At 38.3% G+C, this 26,810-nt stretch overlaps 1 protein-coding gene and 1 long non-coding RNA gene across 2 annotated transcripts in view; both read left to right on the forward strand.

Moving 5' to 3' along the window:
- The window catches only part of LOC306991209 (up-regulator of cell proliferation-like), a 29,402-nt gene extending 21,773 nt beyond the window's left edge, over positions 1-7,629 (forward strand). The window contains exon 2 of the mRNA XM_079598855.1: positions 2,339-7,629. Within this exon, the coding sequence (XP_079454981.1) occupies positions 2,347-6,975 (4,629 nt within the window). The 5' untranslated portion in view covers positions 2,339-2,346 and the 3' untranslated portion in view covers positions 6,976-7,629. The remainder of the gene's footprint in view (positions 1-2,338) is intronic.
- A 4,846-nt stretch (positions 7,630-12,475) lies between these two features.
- LOC306992043 lies at positions 12,476-17,135 on the forward strand. The gene is made up of 4 exons (XR_013796208.1): positions 12,476-12,685; positions 12,808-12,961; positions 15,143-15,207; positions 15,362-17,135. It is a non-coding gene; the product is annotated as an uncharacterized lncRNA (long non-coding RNA).
- Positions 17,136-26,810: the final 9,675 nt, after the last annotated feature.

The following is a 26,810-nucleotide window of genomic DNA, read 5'->3' on the forward strand; positions in this document are numbered from 1 at the left end:
TTTGAGCTTTAAACAACTACATTCTCGACTGAACAACTCTTAAATAGTGCTGTAGCGGCGTGTCGATGACGTCGACGATTCAACGTCAAAATTACGTCGACGTCATATTTTTCCGTCGACACTTCTTTATTTATTTTTTGCACCGTTCCCGGAGGTACAGCTCGACACACACACGTGGGAGACCGAAACAGCAACCTCTTCACAGAATTCCCAATAGTGTTGTCAAAGTACCGGTCAGTACTGAAACTGTGACAGTACCAGCATTTCTGTAGTAACGTTACTGGGTATATTCGGTACCCACTAATAGGCGCTGCTTTCTGTCGCTTCCGTGTTTATCTAAGCGCAGGGCTCCAGACGAATTTTTTTACTATGAGCACTAGCCTATACCCCGATATAGTGTCTTTGTGTATTAAACTGTAAAAAGACTATTTAAATATTGACTCTGCATGTTCTGCTTGTCTCTGTGTGAATGGATGGCGCAGACGCGCGGTTTCATTTACCGCACGCACACACACACACACACTGAAGAACGAGTGACAGTCTCTGCTGCCTCACGATATGATGACATGATGAAATTCATCTCCAGAGCCACTCTGAGAGTCACTTCATGAGCATTTTACCGTTTTGAGAAAAACTATCGTCAGTATCCAGGCGCTGTTAGACAGGCTTTTAGTGCATGTGCGCGTCGGGTGTTTGCGCTCAGATAAGCGCTCGTTAGAACAGCGCATCAGCAGCGAATTACATGTTTAACCCTTTAGAACCTGAAGCTAAAATAGGTGTTTTTCACATATTTAGATTTTTTGACTGTAAAATTCTTAAACAATGTGCTATCTTCATGTGCAAGGTGTCATCTTTTTCAGAAAAAAATATTAGCTTTCAAAAAATTACAGTTATTGAACATTATTGTGTGTGGTGAGTTTGTAAATAGAATTTAAATAGACAAAAAAAAAAGAGAGAATAAATTTTCCGATTTTTATTTTAGAAAAAAACTGAAAAATCACGAACGAAAGAAACTAACACTTTAAAGTTGAAGAATGAAGTATAATACAACTATACACATCTTTTTTGTGACATTGGGTTGCACAGTTTTCATTTAGGACACTACACGCACACATAATGCGTCCATTCATATTAGGCACGCACACATACACATACATACACAAATGTAAAGATACGTGAAAAAGTAACGGCCATCCACCTCCCAAGTTTCATTAAAAAACCTCCCAATCACCTCTTCTGCTGTCTACCACTTCTTTCACCATGTATTTGTTTGTGTCTTTTATTATTTTATGCAATCCAAAACACTCTAACCTGCCGCGCTTCGTATCTCTCGGTTCAAATCCTTCCTTCCCGCTTTGCCAGAAAGCCGGCTGTCATTTGTTGACGGAAAGCATGACATTACCGTAATATGCCATATATTGCCGAAAAGTGCATGTTGTCTACTGTCAAGGGAAATTTGAATGGTTATGATAGTGCAAACGGTTGAAGAGTTACGGTACAATAAATACAGCTTGCTGATCTGTGTCGGCGACGACACATTCGGTTCTAAAAGGTTAACCGGCAAGGCTTTAAAACACATGCAAATAATTAACTTTTGAGAACTGTGTCCTGTTCCTCTGCGTAAACATTTAATGTGAGTATGTGTCACGTTGTACACTGGGCTGTTGAGACGCAGACTGCTTGTAGCAAGGATCACAGCGCAAATTTGAACTATATCGATATATGCGATATGGTCTAATTCCATATCCCATTTAAAAATATGTCAATATATTTTTTATATCGATATACCCTTCAGGCCTACCACGCTGTTCCCTTGGAGGGCGGGGGCAATAACAAATGAAACAAAAGCCGGCTTATCCAGTATGGAAATACACACAGACAATGACACGCCCCTACTGCAAGCTAGAATCTCTGTAAAACAAGCCGCTCAAAATGTACGCTTTTAAATATACCAATACTGCTATCTAAAACATGGAGAAGCTTCTTCGTGATCTCAACTAACAGATTCTGAAAAAAAATGAAAATCACCAATTTTGGAAAAAAACACTTCTTTCTCATTTTGCTCGAAAGTTGTGCTGCCGACTTGTGTCCCTACTTTCCGTGATCGGTCACATATTTCCATAGGCTATATACTCTTATTATGTGCTGCCTGCTCTCGGTTAGGATGATTTGGTGATTTGTCTGTAGTCCAACCAAGGGCTGAAAATTCTGCCATCATTTACTCACCCTCAATTTGTTCCAATACTGTGTGCGTTTCTTTCTTCTAAAAAATATATATATATATATATATATATATATATATATATTCAAATGTAACTCATTTTCTTCTAATTTACAGGAAATATCATGAAGAGACTCCTGGAAAATTTGGGTTTGGTAGAGCTTTATGACAAGAAACTCACTCTACACACAGTGCTGCAGATCAACAAGAACAGTGTGACCGATGTGCCTGTCCAGTCCCTTCCAGATCTGCCATGGCTGTTCTTGAAGAGACTGATGTTGCTACAAAGGACAGCGAGGAGTGTTAAGAGTTCCTCTTCTGACGGGGCAGAAGATTCAGAGTGGGATGATGATGATCAGGATAGTGCTGAATCAGACTGTCCTCAGTCAGTAAACCCTTTAGACGTTTTGACTGCTGTGTTTCTTTGTTCTGACAGTTTTCTTCAGCAGGAAATGATCATAAAAATGTCCATGTGTCAGTTTGCGGTTCCTCTGCTGCTTCCAAAGAGTGATAACAATCTGATCACGTTTATGCTTTGGGCAATGAGAGATCTTGTGAAAAAATACAGACCACACTCCCTGTCAGATACAAGTGGATTTGTGGAAGAAAGGATTGTTCTCTCAGACCTACCGTTAGTGTCTTTTGTGAGACTTGGCAGGTGCAACATTTCCAAATCAGAAATTCTGAATAAACTGCTCAGCAATTCACAGCAATACACCGATACCTTTGTGCACTTCAACATGGATTGTGGAAACATCAACAAGAAAATATCAAATGGATTGGTTGAGATGGCCTGGTATCTTCCTTCTGGAAACAAGATCATTGATGTCTTTCCTGAGCCGATAGCGATTGCAAACTTGAGAGGTGACATCCGGGACTTTGAAACACAGTTCTCTTTTCTTTGTGAGGCTTCAACTGCTGTGTTTGTGTTCTTTGAATCACAGTTTTTAGATACACAGTTATTTTCAGTGGCCAGTCAGAAACCTACACCTCCACTATTTTTTGTGGGGGACTCCAACAACAACAGCATAAAAGCTACAGTCAACAAGCTCAATCTGAAGAAAAGCAATTTCATCTTTAAAGCCAGCCAAAATGATGCAGACTTCGTTTACAAAATTCAGAGCAAGTTGCAAGACGCAATTAATAATAACAATCACAAAACCTCAGTTGTTCGTTTAGCTGAGATTGCACGAAATCTGGGAATCGTGGTGGACGAGGATGGTGAAGAATGTCAGCGTGCAAAAAAAAGTGCAGAAGAACTCGCATCAAAAATAGTGGATATAGTGCAGTTCAAGAAGGACGAGTTGCCCTTGCAAGGAGAGATCTTGATGAAACTGGCCAAGTTAGAGAAGGAGGAATGCCGACTGAAGAAAGTAGGAGATAAGGATATTGAGGAGTACAGAAAGGACCTTAAGAAGCAGAAAGATGAACTCAGAAAAGAGCAACGTAGCAAAGACATATCTGCCACTATGAGCTGCTTCCTCAGTGCAATATCAACACCAGAAAGGGCCTACTTCTTAAAATGGTTGAGAATCGCTCTAGAGAATCAAACACATGAGGTACTGCCTCAACTCCGAGAACAATACAAACAGAAATGTAAAGATGGTGGTGGAAACAAGGCAGAAATTGCTGAGCTTGATAAAAAGATTTCAAACAGTTCTTTAGGAGTGGAGCACTTCATTCGAGAGATGAGCCAGCTTTACGAGGCTGCAGCCTCGCTTCCAGAAGATGCACCTTACCGAAAACAGCTGGAGCACTTACCTAGACTCTGTGCTGAACTACTATTGGATGGATTTTCACTTGAACTAGTGGATGGAGATTCTTCAAATATCCCTGAAAAATGGCTTTCTGGTGTGTTTTCTGAATTAAACACACTGGTGGAGTCCAAAAACAAGATTATGGTTGTCACAGTTTTGGGCGTCCAGAGTTCAGGAAAGTCAACGCTGTTGAACACCATGTTTGGAGTTCAGTTTGCTGTAAGCAGTGGGAGGTGCACCAGGGGAGCCTTTATGCAGCTTATTAAAGTAGCAGATGATCGCCAAGCAGAACTCAATTGTGATTATATAGTGATAATTGACACTGAAGGACTGAAATCCCCTGAGCTCGCACAACTGGACAACAGCCATGAACATGACAATGAGTTGGCAACTCTTGTTGTTGGACTGAGTGATGTAACAATTGTCAACATTTCCATGGAGAATTCAACAGAGATGAAAGACATTTTACAGATCATTGTTCACGCCTTCCTCAGGATGAAGGAGATCGGAAAGAAACACACGTGTTTGTTTGTACACCAGAATGTTTCTGATGTCTCGGCTCATGATTCAAACATGAGAGACCGTAAATTTCTGTTGGAACAGCTGGATGAAATGACACAAGCTGCAGCCAAAATGGAGAACAAACTAGACTTCAGCAAATTTACAGATGTGATGAACTATGACACTGAGACGGGTGACCACTACATCCCTGGATTGTGGCATGGAAACCCCCCAATGGCACCAGTGAGTATTGGCTATAGTGAGTCTGTGTATGCTCTCAAAAAGCATATAATGGAAATCTTCAGATGTTACAAGTCCTACAACATCAATGAATTTCTTAAATGGACCAAAGACTTGTGGACTGCTGTGAAACGTGAGAAATTCATCTTCAGTTTCAGAAACAGCCTGGTGGCTGATGCATACATGAAACTGTGCACAGAGTACAACGGATGGGACTGGACACTGAGAAAGCAAATGCACACATGGGCGTTAGAAGCTGAAACCAAGATCTTAAACCATGGAAAATTTGAAAACTCTGAGCACAGTGCACAGGGCACAGTTGAAGATCTTCAATGTCGTTTACTACAGAAAACAGAAGATGAGCTTGAAAAAGGACAAGATGAAATTAATGGCAAGATCAAATCATACTATGAACAAGGAGAAGGTCATGTTGAGCTAGTGGAAAATTATCGACAAGACTTTATAAACTCTGCCGCGTCTTTGAAGAAGGAACTTTCCAATTCTGTCAAAATCAAACTGGATGCCGCTGTTTCACGTCGAAATGGGATGATCAAAGTGGAAGGAATCAAAAAGACATGCATGGACACAATGGAGAAGAAAGTGCTTAACTTGCTGAAAGAATGTCGTGAGAACAAGTCAGACATGTCAGACTCCATGCTGGATAAAGCATTTGAAAAAATGTGGCAGGAGACTGTCAGGACACTGGCACACACAGCGCTCGAACAACAAGACATCAGGACAAGAGTTTTTCATTGTTTGAGGATAAATCTTGAATCTAGAGGAAGTTCAATGGCTCAACGCTTACACAAAGTGCAAAATTTAAACAGTCATGACCATGAAAAGTTTATTGCCTACAAAGACAAAATAAGTGTAACCAAGTGGTGGTATAAAGATCATATCAAGATCGTTCAAGAGATGTCAGACAACCTTATTAGGGATTGTTGGGAATTTGTTCAAGCAAAGAGGGAAAGTATGGATGATTATGATGACACATACATCAGAGAAATCTTTAAAATGATTGATGAGAAACTTGAGGCTCATGAAGATCTTAAGCTAAAGGGAGATTTTGAGCTGTCCCTTAAACTGCACATATGCCGCTTTGCAAGCAGAGAATTTCAAGAGATTCACAATCAATTCATCAAGAAAAACAACCCACGGACAGCCTTGGAGAACTTCAAACCAACATACCGCTCTGACTTTATTGACCTTTACTGTAAACGAGACCAGTGTCAGAGGAAAGCTGATGAATTCATGAGAAGCTGCCTAAAACCTGCCTTGGAACGATATATTTCAGAGAACTTGGGCATGAAAATGGCAGACAAGATGGTGACTGGTGAAAATGTAGCAATTTTCGGATCAAGGACAACATTTCAGATTTCAGTCTTGAAAAATCTTCTCGATGAATCTGAATTTAAAACCTATTTGCGTTTCATCTCGTCATATGAAGCGTTTGTTAAAGCCTTTATTTTGGACAAAATCAAGAAGCACTTTTCAGCAGAGAACCGAATGTACACATTGGAGAAGAACCTCGTCAATGAAGTCATCAGTGAAATTAAACAGGCCATTGAAGAGACAAAGCAAGACCCAAAGATAAATGACATCAAGGGATTTATTGAGAACATTTGTAATAAACTTGTCAAAAGGCTTGTTTTTTCCAAGGATGCAGTGGACAAAATCGGCACACTGAACAATGAAAATGCAAATCCCCCAAAATTTGCTGAATGCCTTCAATGTTCCCTGGATGACATGGATAAATCACTGATAGTAAGTTTCCAAGCAAGAGATTTTCAAAGTAAAATCAGTAGTTTTCAAACCAAACCACAGGATGAGCTGTTCAAACGAGTGCATGGCTGTGGGAAACAGTGTCCATTCTGTAAAGCACCATGTGAAGCTGGAGGAGACGCTCACACTAAACACTTCGTCTCAATCCACAGACCAGAAGGACTCGGTCGCTGCAGATTTAATGATTCTAAAAAACTAGTGACCGACATCTGCTCATCACTAGTGCACAGCAAGTCACGATGCTTTAAGTGCGATGACACCAACGATCAGTGGCATCTATATAAAGACTACGACAAAATCTATCCAGACTGGAGAATCGATCCAGACCCCAGCATAGATGCCTCAGCATACTGGAAATACGTGATGGCAGAATACAATGAGCAGTTTGCGGAGGAGTACAATGCAAAGCCTGCAGAAATACCCTGGAGGAAAATCACAATGGTAGAAGCAGAGAAAAGCCTAAACATCAAATAACTGAACCTCTCTGACCTCTGTTTAAAATAGTTTGGTATGATGGTAAGAAAACTTAAAACTCACACCATAAAATCCAAATGAAAAAAAAAAAAAAAACCCTGCTGGTATCAATATTAATCATAGCATATCCTGACTGCATGAGTGCCATTATACAAAAAGTTGCTTGCACTTGCTCTTGAATAAGAAACCATGAAAAATAATTAAACTAAGCTAAGCTAACTTTAATGACTAATTAAAAAGTCGTGGTATACTCTTAGGGACAAATCATTATTTTATCAATACATGCATGAATTATTTTGTTTTGTTGACATTCATGACATTTTATTTTAGAACAGATTTTCTTTCTTTGTTTGAAAGAAAAATCTTGAGCTTCAAATCGTACTCTTTGATTTTTAATCATGTACTGTAACTGTGAGGTGTTTTTCTGAGCTATGTTTGTTTGTGATTGTGAATTGAATTGTTGTTTGTGATTGTGAATTTGATTTTGATTTGTGTTGTGAATATATCTCTGTTAAGAGCGGTTGTTCTGTGACTGTATTGATACATATACAGGCATGTCTGTATTAGTGAGGTCACACTGCTGACATCTGGATCCGTTCAAGCATTTGCCAATCACATGAAATCAGTGTAACCTGAATAAATATTACCTGCATCAGAATTTATTCTCTGTCTTGCATCTACAATTAAACAAAGTCACCACCATTAAACAATTATCTAAAGATATAATAAAATATATTAAAAAGCGTGGACATATCAAACTTTTATACACATTTTTATAACATTATTAGGCAATCTAATGGACTCACAGGGAATTGTAATGTCTTCTGTATGTAGCCTCCAACATCTCCAGTAGTTGTTATTCCTTTAACAAATTTATGTGGGATAGTTTCCTAAAATCTAAATTTGGATGTTTAAAGATATCTAAAATGTCCTTCAATATTAACACCAAATGTTCTTTGTTGTTGAGTGAGTCTTCAAAACTGTCAAGTCAACACTTTATTTTAATTCAAGTGGTAGATATGTAGTGACAAACAACACATAAATTCAGCAACAAATGCCAAATATTTAAACCAAAATTAAACAACTTCTAATTATATTACAAACTTTTGAACTTATGAACTTTTGTTTTACAAAATGCAATAATTGGTAACACTTTACAATAAAAGTGTACTATCATGTACTAATGCCTGAATTAATAGTTACTTCAACATGAACTCATGATTAGTGGAGACATGCATGAATAACAGCAGCCTTAACTACATCTTAGTACATGTTTAAGAGTTAATGCATTAATTCATATTCATGGGTAAACTAAATAAATTAGGCTCCATAATAATAAATATGAAGTCATCTGAATTTGAATTAAACACATGATTTAATACTGATTTTAATCTGTAATTTCATAATCTGCCATCTGCAGCTTTGGCACATGATTATTTAGCCATTAATTACACAAATCCGTCCGTCTAACCAAAAGTGGAAAATAGACTAATAACTACCACTAATACATTTACTTTGATCTAAACCATTTTCTGATTTTTATAATTAATTTAGGCCAATGTTTATTAATAGTTACTTTTCTTCCCGGAACTACAGTACTGTATGTAGGGTTTGTTTCCGGTGGGACACAGTGGTGAAAGTGGGATTTGGCTTAAATTTTGTGAAGGTGCAACAGGGAAAGTCAAGTCAAGTCACCTTTATTTATATAGTGCTTTTTACAATACAGATTGTATCAAAGCAGCTTCACAGTGATAACATGAAAATAATACACAAAAGAAAATTGCATCATCGTCCACCTTAAGGCAGATCTATAATATTGTTGAATATTAAATGTCCCCAACTAAGCAAGCCAGAAGGTAAGGCAACAGCGGCAAGGAACCAAAACTCCATCAGGTGACAGAATGGAGAAAAAAAACTTGGGAGAACCCAGGCTCAGTCGGGGGCCAGTTCTCCTCTGGCCAATGAGTGAACAGTGTATGATTATGATTCAGGAGCATTACAGGTCAGAAGTCAGAATGAATCAGAGTATTTGTCCAGTTCCGGTTGGTTGAAGTCGGAGTGGAGAGGAGGAGAGACTGGTTGACACTTCAGGTCAGCGGCGTCGTCGTGTCCTGGCGCTGGTCCTTCATCAGATCTGGATACGGCCTGGTTCCGGTGGACAGCGGTAAACCTCGGGATAGACAGAGAGACTAATATTAGCGTAGACGCCATCCTTCTTATAATGTACCATGTACATCAGGATTTACGGGAAGTGTTCCCCGTCCCGGCTGTTCTAAACTATGCAGCCTAACAAAAGTGACTCACCGTGGGACAACATACTGAGTATCGTGGTATAGCAATACTTTTTGGGACTAGAGTGTCACTGTGGCACCAAGTATCACAATATACTTATTTAACTTGATATTTTAATGGTTTTATTGTGGTCCATCACAACGATACCATGCTAAAATTGCTGAACATCACAATATGGAACACAACCTTGTTCTACACAATGTAAATTCAATCATAAAAATGGCTAAAGACAACTATATGCAAACAAAATTGATGTTCTTTATTTCATTCAAGACCTTACACCAAAATCAGCTTGGCTAAACTGAACATATTTTATAACGTCAATGTCACAATCCAAACACGGGAAACAGGGGTTAGATCCAAAAGCAGTTTTAATAGGGTAATCCGTAATCATAAACAGTCCAGGCAGGGGTCAAAATCAAAGAAGCAATCCAAAACATAAATCAATGCAACAAGGCAGTACTCGGAAGTGGTGTGATAATAGATAAAGACTCCGTGACAAACACTGAAACAACCAGGGTATATATACACACAGAACTAACACTGAAACAGGGAACAGCTGGGAACAATGATGACGGGGAACAGCTGAGTGCAATGAACAGCAGTTCATAATGTAGCTCTCATTCTAATCCTGTAAGTCTTAAATACTTATATAAAGTCTTAAATACCATATTTAAATACTTTAAAGTCTTTACAAAATCATTTAAATTGATAATATCACCTGTGTACCTAATTACTGTTTGCCTGATGAGTGGCCAATCTCTGAACAAAAAGGTTTTGAATAAGCGCCACCTGCTTGCAATAGCTGTAAATGTAAGCACAACAAAAGCTCACGTTTTTTTCCAAAGACAGATATTGATTACAATGGTCTGTATCTTAAACCTGCATTAATTGTTTACCCCCACTGTAACTGATTTCCCCACACAAATGTTAATGCTTTGATGTTAAAGCTAGAATGTCCACTAAATTGTTTATTTACAAAAAGATGAATGGAGAAAAACAAGGCAATTATATTTTTATCTACATTTTCATAAAAGTGCAATTTAAAAAATATATTATTTCTATAGGCTATACCAAAAAAGGACAAAATAATAGGCTGAATAAGCTGATGTAAAATAACTGATAGCATGTAAAATGGTGGTAGCCTAGTTAGTATATGAACGGTACACCCCCTAAGCTCACAGAATGGTTAGACCCAAGTCTTCAGCAGCCAATGACACTGACCTGTTCAAACTGTTTTTTTAACGTGTATTTAACGCATGGATTTGTCACGCGTATTTCACGCGGGAAATACATGTTAAATACGCGTAAAATACGTGTTAAAAATGTTTTAAAATTCACACGTTTTTGGCCCTCATGCCATGGCCTTCCATATTCGCCTCATTCGCCTGTCCAGGTCGCGCGTAATACATTATTTTGTAATATGACTAAATGCCTGCTTGAAAGAAGGATATGAATGTGACACTGAAGAAGAATTCTTCTTTTGATGTCATTGCTGTCTTTACGGAGTTACGAGGCCCTCGTAATGTAGGCCTACTTGTTATAAGGTTTCAAAAACATCTTGCCAAAGGACTGCAGTTGAAAATTAGCCAGCTGGCTAACACTGGCACATTTACAGAAATGGTGATTAATGTGTGTTGAGAAAGAAAGAAAGAAAGAAAGAAAGAAAGAAAGAAAGAAAGAAAGAAAGAAAGAAAGAAAGAAAGAAAGAAAGAAAGAAAGAAAGAAAGAAAGAAAGAAAGAAAGAAGAGAAAGAAAGAAAGAATTTGTAATGTTACTTTTCCGAAATGACACAAACTCAATGATAAATCCATACGACAGTTGCGACATAGCCTTCAAAATGAGACAGTCATTGTCTTGTCTCCCTTTGGGTGTACAGACTCTTTCTCCCATCATGGTTTATACTTACCTGTGTTGGTTTACTGCCTTCACCTTTTTTCATCTGCAATCTGATCTTCTGTGTATTGATTTACCGCATTACCGCGTTTCTCATGCGTGTTTTTCTCACATGTCTACAATAAAGTCCCAATGTTGATTTTAACCTCATCCAGTGTGTGTCTGCTTCCTAACAATCACTTACTAACTAATTGTATGAAGCTCAGAAATTTTTGTTTGGGTTTCGTGGATCCAGAAATTATTTTTTTATGCATTTATTACATGTCAATGTCACAATGAAATCAAACTGGACCATTCTTATTTTCTTATGCAATGTTGTAGTGCTTATTATAAATGACTTATTTGTGGACATCATTATTATTATTAATAAAATATGTCCTCGTAATCTTTAATAAGAAAACAATGTCCCCTTCCCCTCAATAGCATCTCTTCTCTGATGACTGTATTTTGGCGCATGGGCTGGACAATGAGGTTGTTTAATAGCCAGACAAATTTCAATCCCTCCACTCAGTTAAAAAATAATAAATAAATAAAAACTCGGTGAGACTTTATAATATACAGTATACAGTAATAAAGTACTTAATTTGAAAACTATTAGTTTAAAGTTAATTCATTAGTTAATATTAAAAAGCTTTATACAAATAGTGAGTTCTTCATTCATTGTCACTGTAATTAACATTATTATTATTGTTTAATGAGCTCATATGTAAAGAGTTAGATCATGTTTTTTTATGCTTTGTTAACAACTTATTTACTGTAAATAGTTCTCACTTTAGGTTACGGAAAATGGTTAAAAACCAACCTTTATTAGACATTAATTGCATTAGTGTGTAATAAAGTGTTAATAAATTTAATAAGTGTTCCTTAATGTATAATGTCCAATAAAGGTTGGTTTAAAGCACTAAATGACATTTTCCTTGACCTAATCTAAAGTGAGAACTATTTACTCCTAATAACTAATTAACAATTCCTTTACTACGAGCCACTTAAACAATAATAACTATTAATAACAGTGACAATGAATGAAGAACTCACTATTTGTATATAGCTATAGTCTATTATTACATGAATGATGTAGAGACCACAATTTATAAACTATGAAATAATAACTTTAAAATAATAGTTTGTTTATGATTTGTACTGTAAGTACTTTATTACTGTATACTTATTATAAAGTGTTACCAAAACCTAAATTTTATTTCATAATTTGTTCAAACTATTAGGGATTTTCACTGTAATCATATTTCTTTTGTCCATATTGGGGTCATCATGTCTTGTGATTGTGTGGCATTCCACATGTCAACCGGTTTGACCAGTTTAAAAGAGAACAACACGTGCCTCTGGGTTGCGCAGTAGAAAGGGGGCTGGCCATTAGGAATATATATAGCATATATATAGTCTTAAAATGATTATTCACTCAGAACTCAGATCTTATTTTGGATCATAGGAATATTTACATACAGAGACAACAGAAAGCTAGATATTTCTGTGTTGCATTTTCCTTCTCACAGTCCATCATAAGGTAAGAAATAAATCTGTAATCTGCAATAATTGTTTCGCATGAACACAGAAAAGGAAGTTCTCTGTACACTATAACAATTGAAAAATATATGAAATACTATTTTATTAATCTCATGTCATAAGTTTGAGATAGCCTACATCAACTCACAGAAGAGCAAGAACCGTGAGTAAAGGAGAGAAATGGAGAGCAGAGAAGAACGATCTCGCAGATTCAGACCACAGCTGCACTGGGCTAACATACTGGGAAAACGGGAGAGCATTGACAAACGACCAAATTGTAAGTATATTATTAAGGTGTAATACAATACAACAATTTACATTATGCTATTTGCTTCTAGTTTGATATGATACATGTATTTTTTCGGTAACACTTTACAATACGGGTGCACTAATAACTCATGCTTAACTAAGATAATCATGTGTTAATGTATGACTCATGAAGAACTAAACCATTCATTAATGATTACTGCATCGGCAACAAATAAAGATTCTATATGGTTAATAGATTAAGTAATATATGAATTATGATTAATTAAATGTGTCATAATGTGTTAATTTCTTAATAACATATTTTATTAACTAATAGTGTAAATTAATACATTAATTACCACAATTGGTCAAAGCAATGTACTTCAACTTCCAGTTGTCTGCTTTAATTAATCATTAACTAATGATTTGCAAATGTATCATTATGTTATGACTCTACTGTACTTGTTGAGGCACATGAATTTTAACTCATATTTAAGTAATATGCCATTTATGGGTTTTGAGAGTTCCACATGCAGTGAATGTAATGTCAGAGAGCGTGTTTTACGGATGGGTGAACCAGAATCTGAACTCCTGACCGCGGTTACACTGTGTTTAAACTGGACGAGACCAGCTGGCTACACTGGACATGACAGACCATTGCAAGTCCTTCATAACAGAACTAGCGCAAGAGCTCGGAGTACGCCAGGAATAGAGTGTGGCATCAGTTTACTGTCGGGGTTTTGTTGTGTAGCGTCGGGCCACATCCAGTGTAGCATCACTGACTATAATGGACGTTCTATTGTCTTTGTCCAGTCTCGACACAGTGTTATAAAATAGCAATGCTCGACCGCATGTTCTCAGTGTACCACGACCTCAAGCTTAACCGGACACACTCCTGTGCATGAACAACAAGGTACTGGATGCGGCAGTTCATCGAAATCTTGGTTGTAGATGGTTGGAAATTGAAATCCATGGCTTAGTGTGGATGTCAGAACCAAAATGACATATTACTTAACAGTTAGTTCATAGTCATGTGCCTCAACAAGTAAAGTCATGACATAATGATACATTTGCAAATCATTAGTTAATGAATAATTAAAAGTAGACAATTCGAAGTTGAATTACATGGCTCAACCCATTGTGGTAATTAACACATTAATGTACACTATTAGTTAATAAAATATGTTATTAAGGAATTAATACATTATGACACATTTAATTAATAACAATTCATTTATTACTTAATCTATTAATTATTTAGAACCTTTATTTGTTGCCGATGCAGTAATCATTAATGAATGGTTTAATTCTTCATGAGTCATACATTAACACATGATTATCTGTGCATTAGTTAAAGAACTCCGGTCAATTTTAACATTGAGCTCAATTTTTAATAAATTTGGAGTGCTGTCAATACAGAGAACAACGACAAAAATCGGTGTTGCCTACACTGTGTTATCCTATTTTTTAAATTTGCACCCTGTTGACTTCAATGGGGCAAGTTTTAAACCTGCTTTTAGCCTCTTAACATCCTTGATGTGTCATTGTCTAGTTCACGCGCGTGATCATAGGTAACTAAACCTATGCGCGTGAACTCGACAATTGACTACTTTGGACTTCGACCGAAAACAGGAAGTAAATGCAGGTATTTGCGCTGGCTGAAATAACATCATTTTTATTCATATCTTTCACATCTACTGCAGTCAGATTCACTCGTGTTCACTCTGAAGGAATCACTCAACATGGCTGGGCACTTGTATGACATATCAAGGATGTTAAGAGGATAAAAGCAGGTTTAAAACTTTCCCCATTCAAGTCAACAGGGTGCAAGTTTTAAAAAGAGGATAACACGGTGTAGGCAACACCGATTTTTGTCGTTGTTCTCTGTATTGACAGCACTCCAAATTTATAAAAAAATGAGCTCAATGTTAAAATTGACCGGAGTCCTCCTTTAAGCATGCATTAATGCTTATTAGTGCACCGGTATTGTAAAGTGTTACCATTTTTTCTTCTCGAATAATTTTTTTCTTTTATATAAGTTAGTGTTGCAAAATATGACAGAGACAGCTAATTCTTCCCTACTTATTTTCATGATCATCATGTACCGAAGCAGATACTTTGTTCTTCACTATATCTGATGTTAAAAATGTGACTTAGCATAAAATTATCAAAAATATCTGTTATAACACAAACTATTCCACTGTTCCAGTTTCTCATGATTCTGGTGGTCCAGAGCGGTGTCAAACTGATAAATCTGAAGAGATCCATGATAAGGTGAGAAGATATTTAGTGTTCAGAAAAAACTGACACGAACTAGAATGAATGAACAGATTCAGAGTAGAGTATGTCTTTCTTTAATGATACAGACCACTGTGATGGAATCACAAGTTCCCATGAATGTTTGTGTTAAACTCTGTTTTTGCCTTAGAAAACTACAACACAGTAAATAATGAGAGAACGTGTCAGCAGTGACGTCATCTACTCACGGGACATGGAACTTCCTGGAAAATGTCACTTGCTGATAAACACGCTTTACAGCGATTCTAAAATACTTGCAATGCCTTCAAAGTGACATCGCCACAGAACATTTTGAGATTTGTGGATTCCAGCCTTCCTTACCTCACATGGGAATTCACCGGACAGTTTTTACAGAAATTCAGATCCTGCTCTTACAAAATACAGGATTCAGAAGTGTGTAAGCCCATGAATCATCTGTCAGACTCGGAAGCACCTGGGAGGATGATGTTAAAGACTGAAACTGTGGAGTCAACAACACATCTCCAAACACACACCATTGAAACACTGATCAGGAATCTTGAAAACCCTCATCAGATCCACTGCTGAACTCTTTTGGACTTTGTGCTGTGAGAATACATGTGATGATTGGTAGTTTTATATGAATCTTCTGTTCATATTATTTTGCATCATTATATGATTATTACATAGTTTTAGTTTATTTCATTTTCTGAAATAGTTTTGAACTCTGCTTAAAAATGTATATAAATGTACTTTTACTTTTGGGATAACATTTAGGATAACATATTCACAAATATAACTGGTCTGATCTGTTACCACACATAGGTGGAAGACTCCACAAACACTCCCATTATAAATGTAAACATATTTGAGTCTGTCATGTGCTATAGGCATATAACGGTAACACTTTACAATAATCATGTACAAATGCCTGAATTAATCATTACTTTAACATGAACATGATTAGTGGAGATATGAACTAATCATGAGGCAATGAAGAGCGATCCTTAATTACGACAGGAGTCATAATGATTCATGCATGAATAACAGCAGACTTAACTATGTTAGTACATGTCTGAGAGTTAATGCATTAATTAACATTTAGGGGTAAACTAAATCAATCAGGCTCAGTAAGAAGGAATAAGTAATATTTTCACTTTAACATAAATGTAAACAAATTATTGTCAATTTAAACTATTGACATCTGCAGCTTCGTCATAAACATTACTGAATGGCACAGTTTTAGTTTGTCATTATTTTCACTGATCCTCCACATTAATCATAGAAAATCCTAAATCCACTAATATTTTTTCTTAAAAGGTTTTAATCTGTTTTGTGATATTCTCTTTCCCATCAAACTCAATCTACTGTGACTTACAACAGTTTCCGAGGAATCGTTTCCCCCCCCCAAAAAACAGGAAACATGTACTAAGGTCAGGGGACCGCTACATCCAGACACACAACATAACTTTACTACACTGAATTCTAGTTAAGTACTAGTAGGATGTGTATTTGATAGTAAGTTTATGTTAAATCATGAGCTGAATTTGGTAAGTAGTTAACAGTGATATAAAGTCATGACACAGTAATGCATTAACAAGCCATTAGTTGATGTTAGTTGGTGTTTTTACACTTTGGCTGTAGTTATGTTGTATGGTGTATGGTTAGCTAATAATGAATTAAGTATGATATACCCCCTCAAGTAAAATCATGACACAGTAATGCATTAACAAGCCATTAGTAGATGTTTGTGTGTGGTTTGTTAAAAATGAATTTAAGTATGATGTGCCCCCAATTTCGAGTGATTTCTTCAATCTGAGGACTCCAAATGTCTTTCCCCAGCAGGTGTAAAATGACACATGAGTATCTGTTGTGTTTATGTGTACTTCTCAGGAGATGGCATTGTAGTTCACACGTACATATAAAAGGGTGTACAGTAAGAGTTTGAGAAGTGTGTTGCACCCGCTGCCAATTATGTAACACCTGGCACTGTGGGCTTGATTGTCCTGTCTTGGATCTTAAATAAATGATCTGCCTTCATGATAAATAAATCAAAATAAATATCTGCCTTCATGATAAATGAATCAAAATAAATATCTGCCTTCATGATAAATAAATCAAAATAAATATCTGCCTTCATGATAAATGAATCAAAATAAATATCTGCCTTCATGATAAATAAATCAAAATAAATATCTGCCTTCATGATAAATAAATCAAAATAAATATCTGCCTTCATGATAAATAAATCAAAATAAATATCTGCCTTCATGATAAATAAATCAAAATAAATATCTGCCTTCATGTGCTATCAGAAATGTTCTACTTCCCACTTCTGAAGTCATGATTATGAACTTGTGACATTCAAGTGATGTGTTGTCAGAAAGAAAAGGAATCATGGAGGACACCAGGTTTATCTTGCCTTTTTATTGAGAAAATCTTGTTAAAGTCAAAACTATATTTAGCGTCCCATTCATTGACAACCATATAAACATCTAGATAGTGTAAGATCCTCCAGCTGGACTGCCCATGGTCTCCACCAGAGGGCACTCCTTCTGACTCCTTTTCTCTCCCATGATGAACTATACTGAACAAAATTATAAACGCAACACTTTTGTTTTTGCCCCCATTTTTCATGAGGAGAACTCAAAGATCTAAGAATTTTTCTATGTACACAAAAGGCCTATTTCTCTTCAATTTTGCTCACAAATCTGTCTAAATCTGTGTTAGTGAGCACCTCTCCTTTGCCGAGATAATCCATCCACCTCACATGTGGCATATCAAGATGCTGATGAGACAGCATGATTATTGCACAGGTGTGCCTTAGGCTGGCCACAATAAAAGGCCACTCTAAAATGTGCAGTTTTATCGCACAGCGCAATGCCACAGAGGTCACAAGTTTTGAGGGAGCGTGCACTTGGCATGCAGGAATGTCCATCGGAGCTGTTGCCCGTGAATTGAATGTTCATTTCTCTACCATAAGCCGTCTCCAAAGGCGTTTCATAGAATTTGGCAGTACATCCAACCGTCCTCACAACCGCAGACCACGTGTAACCAGCCCAGGACCTCCACATCCAGCATCTTCACCTCCAAGATCGTCTGAGACCAGCCACCCGGACAGCTGCTGCAACAATCGGTTTGCATAACCAGAGAATTACATAACCTGCACAAACTGTCAGAAACCGTCTCAGGGAAGCTCATCTGCATGCTCGTCCTCCTCATCGGGGTCTCGACCTGACTGCAGTTCGTCATTGTAACCGACTTGAGTGGGCAAATGCTCACATACGAAGGCGTCTGCCACTTTGGAGAGGTGTTCTCTTCATGGATGAATCCCGGTTTCTTCATGGACGCCCTTTAGATCTTTGAGTTCAGCTCATGAAAAATGGGGGCAAAAACAAAAGTGTTGCGTTTATAATTTATTTCAGTGTATATTACCCATAATCCATTCCCCGTACTCACTAGAGTTTAATTTCTCCCACCTGTTGATCATTTGCTTGTCTGAGTTTGCCTTTTTAAGCTGTGTTCTCCATTGCTTTCTTTGCATAGTTCTTTGTGAATGTTACTGCTGCATTTCTGAGTGCCTATATTCTAGTTCCCTGTTCCAGTGTTCGTGTTCTTGGTCTGTTTTCTTGGATTTTGCCCTATTTTGGATAATATTTGACCATTTACATGTTTTTGACTACTCTTATGTATTGTCCTAAATAAAGGCTGGACTTGGATAGCCCATCAAGTCTTGGAGCAGTGATTCGTAACGATTACTACATCATTGGCAATGAAAAAGTCGAATGAGGAATACGTTCAGCCATTTTGGGAGTTTTCATAACAGGTACCTTTTGATGAAATCGCACTGACAGACAGGCTACTCTTCATCAGCTCCAACGGTAATGGAGCTTGGTTCACTCCTGTCCAAACCCGAATCAGCCATCATGGCTGCCACGCGAGAGTCTCCAGATGTCTACAAAGAATGCCCCTGGGCGTTGGAGGCTGATTCCCAGTGTGGGGGACCCACAACTGATGCCAGTGCGAGCGGCCAGCATCCCCAATCCGGTAATCACAGTTCAGTGGTCCCAAGTCCGGTGGTCTCAGAGCAACTTCCATCATCGATTGTGCTATCTGTGATGGTGGACTCGTTGCCTATCCCGTCATGGCCATGGAGGCTCTGTACCCTCTATCTGCCCTGTTATGGCCAAGGAGACTGTTTTTAAACTCATTACCTGCTCAGACATGACCACAGAGGTCATCCCTGAACTCTCTGACGGCCTTGATACAACCATAAGGTCACCCTTGAACCTTCTGTCTGCCCTGTTACGACCAAGGAAGCAGCCTTCGAACTTACTGTCTGCCCTAATATGGTCATTGAGGCAGTCTATGAACACCTCGCCTGTCCAGTGTAGGCCAAAGAGGCTATTGCTAAACTCTCTGCGCTCTCTATTCCAGTTTCCCCTGCTCCACTTTGGTGAGCTCCTTGTCTGCCATTGTGGTCTCTAGCTCAGACTTGTCTGCCATGGTGGTCTCCAGTTCCACCGTGGAGGTCTTCTGCCCCAGCTGCTACGCCTTGGTGGTCTCCAGGCTCATCTGCTCCACCCTGGACATCTGCTCCACTGGCCCAGCGGTGTGCGGTTCAAGGACGCGATGTCTTCTCATGCACCCCCGCCCAAACTTGGAGCCAGGTAACTGTTGTACCGCACGCTCAGACCCCACTCTGGGACATGATGCCTTCCGGGTCGGGTCCCTGTGCTCTACCTCGCTGCCCCACTACAGTTACGTCTGTGGTCCCTTTGACCCCGCTTGTACAGTCTCTGGGGGCCTGGCTAGCGCTCCCCAGCTCGTTCCACTTGCTCATTCGGACTATCAGACTCGGCTATACAATTCAGTTCACCTGGCTCCCCCAAAGTTCAGGGGCATTCAGTTCACCTCTGTGCTGGACAAGGATGCTCCTTTCCTACAGGCAGAAATCGCAGTCCTACTAGCGAAGGACGCGATAGTGCCGGTCCCTCCAGCCGATATGAAGTCAGGGTTCTACAGTCCCTACCTTATTGTACCCAAGCAGAGACACATTTTCAAATGCATCCGTCCTTGAGATTGGTTTTCAGCGATTATCCTGAAGGAAGCATACTTTCATTTCTGGATTCTCCCTTCCTACACTTTGCGTTTCGAGGGTCGTGCATATCAGTACAAAGTCTTCCCCCTCTGGCTGTCCCTGTTGCCTCACGTTTTTACGAAGGTCATGGAGGTGGCCCTTGTTCCGATGAGGGAACACGATAGTTCGCATCCTCAACTATCTCGATGACTGGCTCATACTGGCCCACTCGCGAGAGCAGTTGTGCGAACACAGGGACCTGGTGCTCCAGCACCTCAGCCATCTGGGGCTTCGGGTCAACTGGGAAAAAAAGCAAAATCTCCCATGTGCAGAGGATCTATTTTCTCGGTATGGAGTCGTACTCCGTACTGAATCTGACAGCACGCCTTACGAAGGAATGTGCTGGGTTGGTGTTGAATTTCCTGAACTGGCTCAACTGGCAGGACGGCAGGCCCACTGAAACTTTTTCATAGGCTCCTGGAGCATATGGCATCCGCAGCCACAGTAATGCTGCTCGGATTGCTTCATATGAGGCCGCTTCAGCACTGGCTTCACATCCGAGTCCCGAGATGGGTGTTGCAAACGGCACACAGTGGGTGACAATCAACCGGGCCTGTAGCCAAACCTTCAGCCCGTGGTCAGACTTTGCATTTCTACAGACAGGAGTTCCCCTAGAACAAGTGTCCAGGCATGTTGTTGTCTCAACAGATGCCTCCACCACCGGCTGGGGTGCCACATGCAGCCTCAGGCGTTTGGACGGGACCCCGACTGATTGGACCCCGGCACATAAACTGCCTCAAGTTGCTAGCAGTACGGCTTGTGCTGAGCTGCTTTATATCGCTGCTACAAGGCAATCACATACTGGTCCATACAGACAGCACTGCGGCCACTGCATACATCAATAATCAAAGAGGTCTACGCTCTCGTCACATGTCGCAGCTTGCCCGCCATCTCCTCCTCTGGAGTCAGAAGCATCTGAGGTCGCTATAAGGGAAAGGCTGTCTCTAAACAGAGGTTGGCCCCTTGGGTGGAGCCAAGAGTGTTGGGAGCAGAGTGTTGCTTCCTCCAGGGCGTTGGCGCACAGCGCCTAGCTGGCAGACACCTGGGTACCTGGAACGTAAAGTCCACACTAGAGGCTTAGTAGCTAGTTTGTAACTAACCCTGTACTTTATTCCGTTACACCCTTTGTTAGTAAGGCAGAACGTAGCTAGAAGGTCGTAAGCTCTCTGTAAAGATGGGAGGCTTCCGTAAATATTTAGTTTATACATAGAGTTACGTTTCAACTAAGTTTAATGGTGCAACGCAAACATATTTAGTAGTGCGTAAATTGTATCTTAGTGCCCATTTACGTCAAAACTAGGCTAAGTTGTAACTTACGCACAGCTGGTGCAACCGGTCCCTGTAGAGTTGTGGGCTAGGCGACACCTAACACAGTTGCCAGATTTTTATAATCTTCGTGTAGAGCCAGTGTCCTCCCATGTACTTGCCACCAGTAGCCAGTAGTGGGCTACTGGAGGACCCCGCTCTGTGTCTCGCTTGCCGCGCCATTCCCCTCCTAAGGACTAGATACGTGCACTTATCTTGCTTTTCAAGTGAGCTCCCTTGCTGTTGGAGTTCCTCCAGCACCCTATGGCAGCCAGACGTGGCAGGGAGCCAGGGACGTCTGATGCCAGGCATAACACTCGTAAGTATGCCCAAGTGGTTGACCTCTGTGCTAGGCTAGGCTAGACGTTTTCCCCATACACGTCAGAGACTGACGCAATGCGAGTGAACCGTATCATCTTCTTGTTGCGATGAGCACAACCGATATAATCAACAGCCAAGGTGAGGATTTTCATTAAATAATACACACAATTTCAGTTTGTTTTTTACCAAACCCTTTCATATACCCACAGAACACTTGGAATATTCTCCATGTGTTGCATATCATTATGTGATATTTTTGTCTTTTAAAAAAAAGCTTGATGCTGGTTGCTTATTCATGCCATTATATGGATGAGCTCCATTTGTGGTCCGAAAAAGTGAGATGGGCATACGGCATTAGAACAACAGCAGGGTGAGTAAATGTTGATTTAATTTTATTTTTTGAACTAACCCTTTAATGACATGACTAAACAGTCCAACGGTTTATACACAGCACCAAATAAATAAATAAGTAAATAAATAATAGAAATAAAATAAATAAATAAATACACAAGTAAACAAAATGTTGGACACTTAATTTTTTTATTAACAGAAAACTTTAATTTGTGAACATTACATTTTGCCATTAAAATAATAAAATGTAATCGTATATACACCTGACTGTGCTCGTCTCTACTGTTCTCCAAAAGACCAAATAACAAATGTTTCCATAACAAATAACACAAGTTGACCATCAATATTCTTTGTAATAAAATCACAAAGATTTTGCCCAAAAGGTCTTACGAATGGGTAGTGCCAAAAAAAAATGAAAACCGTTTCAGTGCAACTGTCTTAAAATTTTTAAATGTAAATTTTACAAAGTAATGTTTCGCTGGGTGAATGATACTTTGTTTGTATATTAAATATTGATTAGGTATAATCTAAATATTGTCTAAACGATTGCAATAAGAGTAAATATAAGGCAAAGAAAGACAATGTTTCTTTGAAAATAAGCTCTTATAGATCTGTTGAGTTAAGAAAACAAATATTACATAACAACTTATTATAGTAGGGGGGACTATTGTTGAATATTATGTCTTATTTGATGTCTAAACAACAACATACAGACTTAACAAACAACAATATTTTTTACATAGGCCCCTGGTGTCACAGGAACCTTATAATGTGCAAAAACCTATACTATAATTAAAAAGAAAACCATTTAAAATAAATAACCGATCCACCAATATGATGCCATTATCAAACCAATGTGTTTATAATATGTCCTTATTGTTCATTATAATACATATGAGGTAAAAAGTTGTGTTTGGAAATCAAGGACAATGATAAAAGGCCTGGCAAAGAAATTTTGATTTACTGGTATTTTATCAACTACATATATATATATATATATATCCAAGGTTTGAAAGAATATGGGAGGCGATAAAATTCCAAATAGAATTAGGATAACAATCTGACTAAGCCAATTAACTTGTATTAAAACATTTAGAACACAATTTTCATATAAAGTACAACTATATTTGATCAATCTCTACATAATTATTTTTAAGATGCAACGACATTGTTGCATGAGTCAGTCTAGAAATACCCTGTGCGTTTGTAATTAAAACTCTGCCACCAAGTCTCTCAGTTTACTGAGTTAGATCCCACATACAATATTTTTGTATGTATGCTTACTTTCTGCTTGCTCACGAATTAAATATATCAAGCTAGATACAGTATACAGAGTTGGATGTGAATTTAGTCTGCAGGTTCAACACTAGGGGGCGTTACACTGATACACACTGCACATGCAGTGCATTGGTGAAGCTCAACAGGCAAGGCTGTCTGTGTGGTGGCAGTTGTTCCTCATGATATGGCCGTTATTATTTAATTTTTTTAAATAATGTAGTGGGCTTTTTTCTCATATGTCAAAAACAAAAAATTTTCCAATGCATGTTTTAAGAACTACAGTGTAAACTCTGAGATTATTAAGACCCTATTTTGTATAAACATAGTCCAAATGTTTGTCTATTTTACTGTTGTACTTTTTAAATGGAGTTGCAATTAATTTGACTAATACTCCTTTTTGTGTCCATTAGGTGAAAAAATAATAAAAGTAAATCCAAGTCATACGACCAAGTCATACAAGTAAATGGTTTATTTTCAAACAGTTCTCAAGTCATTCAGACCAAGTCAAGTCACCTGAACTCTGATCCTTCTCTCTGGAAATTATTTTTATTGTGGGACTTTGCTCAATCTGTGCCTGGGAAACCAGAACTCCTGGTTCATTTAAGGTCAAGGCATTTCAGGACATTCATTTAGAGATAAGCACACATCAAACACAGACTTCTTTCTGTTTGTAGGTTCTGCAAAAGGCCTTTGAAAGCTGTAGATGGTTATTTGGGCCACACTCCTGTTCCTGCTGAACTGAGCCAGTGTTTTACTACAACTGATATCAGCTCAGAAGGCACCGGAGCTCAGGTCCTGACGAGACACACAACTCTACACAGATTATCATTTGACATTTTTAAAACCACAGGTGCGAAAAGACATGACCAAGTTAGAAAGCCAACTCTTACCTTTTCAGGATTGTGATTTCTTGATAATGCCTTATTATATTTTATTATTACACTTTAAATTATGTTCATTTGCATCTTTAGTTAAAGTTGAAGTACGATGTTAAATAACTCTTATTCCAGCCTAACCTTCAGAAATAACAACAATTTGTAGGTTGATTACCTCAAAAACTGTAAATACTGCAGCAAAACATTGCTTTGTTTGTTTGTTTGTTACCCGCCCGGCAACAGCAATAGCTCAACCAATGGGGTTAGTGGGGCGGGGCTTTCTGTTTGAGTGACCATTAGCAGAGTTTGGGAAACCTGTCTGAAAACAGTTTTAGGCCTATTTTTGCAGTTCTGTTTGGTGACACTATTAGCACAGAAATTACACACTTCACCTTTAACATAATGGCCATCTGCTTTGAATGAGACATTTGCATTCACAATGAAAGCTTCAACCAACAGTCTCAAGGGAGCAGTGTTCTGATTTAATATTGCCCATGTGTGTTTGATTATGACACTGAACATCTATCATCTTCAATTTCGATATGTTTGTTATTCATTATGTTTGGCTGATGCTAATACCTTCCTCGTTAACATTTAGAAATATGGCCTGAGAAAATTCTGTCAGCAGTTTACCCAACCTTGTGTTGTTTGAAATCTGTTGTTTGAGTGAGTAAGTTATGACAGGATTTTAATTTTTGGGTAAAATATTCCTTTAATTAAACCATAATTAGAACACTACCCTTGAGAGAAAGAGGTGCACTTAATTGAATATTGAATATTCAAATCTTGAAGTATATTTTCAAAAATCTTTTACACTTGTCTGTTTCGTAACACATTTAAATTCACTTTGTAATAAAGTCAAATTAACACTTTTACTTTGAAATATAGATTTTTAAATCATGATGTTATACTTTAAATTATTTAAATATTAAATAAGTTGTGTTTTGAAGTACACTCATTTTGATGTGTTGACTAACACACTAAGGCACATGTTAAGTTCTTGATTAACTGTAGTTTGTTATTTGATATTACATTAAAAGTTAATTTATTTTAAATGTACTGAATTGCAACCTCATGATTACAAATGTGTAATAACATGACATACAAGTTTTAATGTACTTAATGTAGTCAAACCCCCCGGTTTCACAGACACGGCTTAAGTAAATCTGAAACAGTTTGAGCTGTTTTAACTGAAAGTAACTTAAAATCTTAAAATATGTCAGTGCCTTTGTTTTGTCTCAAGATGCACACTAGTAATGTTTTTTTCTAAGGCACTTTTATAAAAGCTACTTAAATGTCCCAATTGAACTAAGGCCTAATCCTGGCTTAATCAAAGCCCTGACTGTGAAAGCAGGCCCAAATGTACCTAAGTCTTACTTAAGTGGGTTAGAAAGCACTCTAAAGTCCAGCTAAACACAATATAAATGTAAACCATAACACATATTCATTTAATTCCAATGCCGTTAAGTGTCCAAAAACTACATTCAGTTCAGACTTAAGTCTATTATTTTAAAGTATATTATCGCCATAATACGTACTCTTTTTATAAGTATGCTAAAGTGTACTTCTTTTTCACAAGGTTGATATATTACCAGTATGTTAGCACATATACATACAGTAGCATAGTCTTTCCAAAAGACAAAAAAACAGCACTTTCTTAGTTTCTTTTCAGGTGAAGAACTTAGCCACTGTGAACAACAAAACCAAGCGTGCACGTTCACCAATCAGCTAAGCTCTGCACCCGCTCAGAAGACGTCACAATGCAGGTGTTCGGCTTTTCGAGTATGAACACCTTAAGGAAGTTTCCCTTTCTCAGGTGCGCTTTTTTCAAATTTCCTCCATTTTTGTCCATTTCCTCATGAACGGCTGGTAAGGCCATGGCAGTGTGGTAATCCCTGGCAATGTGATTTTTCACTACAGTCACAAATCCGCATGCCAGGAACCCACACAGCCACAACAAACCGGTAACCCCCGCCTTCCCACCCCGACTCCTGCTTCTCCCATGCTTGGCTTAACACTCGGTATTTCCCTAATTATCCACTACACCCAGATAAGAAACTTGATGCAATTTTCTCGCTAAAAAGGCACAAAAGATAAGGCTTTTGAAATTAACAGCTAACATCACTTATTGTATATTGCTATAAGATTAATTCATGGTGAGGTGAGAAAGAGATGTAAATCTGACGCTCATTACATTGCGGAAACGATTCTTATCTGCAGTAGCTCTTGAAAAAAATGACTTTAGAAGGATGGTATAGTAACATCATCCTGACATGTAAATAATTGTATTTACGTGGTATTCTGAGGTATACACTCCAAAGAATACCACAGTATTACCACATCTAATTTGT

Source organism: Phoxinus phoxinus (assembly GCF_949152265.1).
Source record: "Phoxinus phoxinus genome assembly, chromosome: 23".
Lineage (NCBI taxonomy): Eukaryota > Metazoa > Chordata > Actinopteri > Cypriniformes > Leuciscidae > Phoxinus > Phoxinus phoxinus.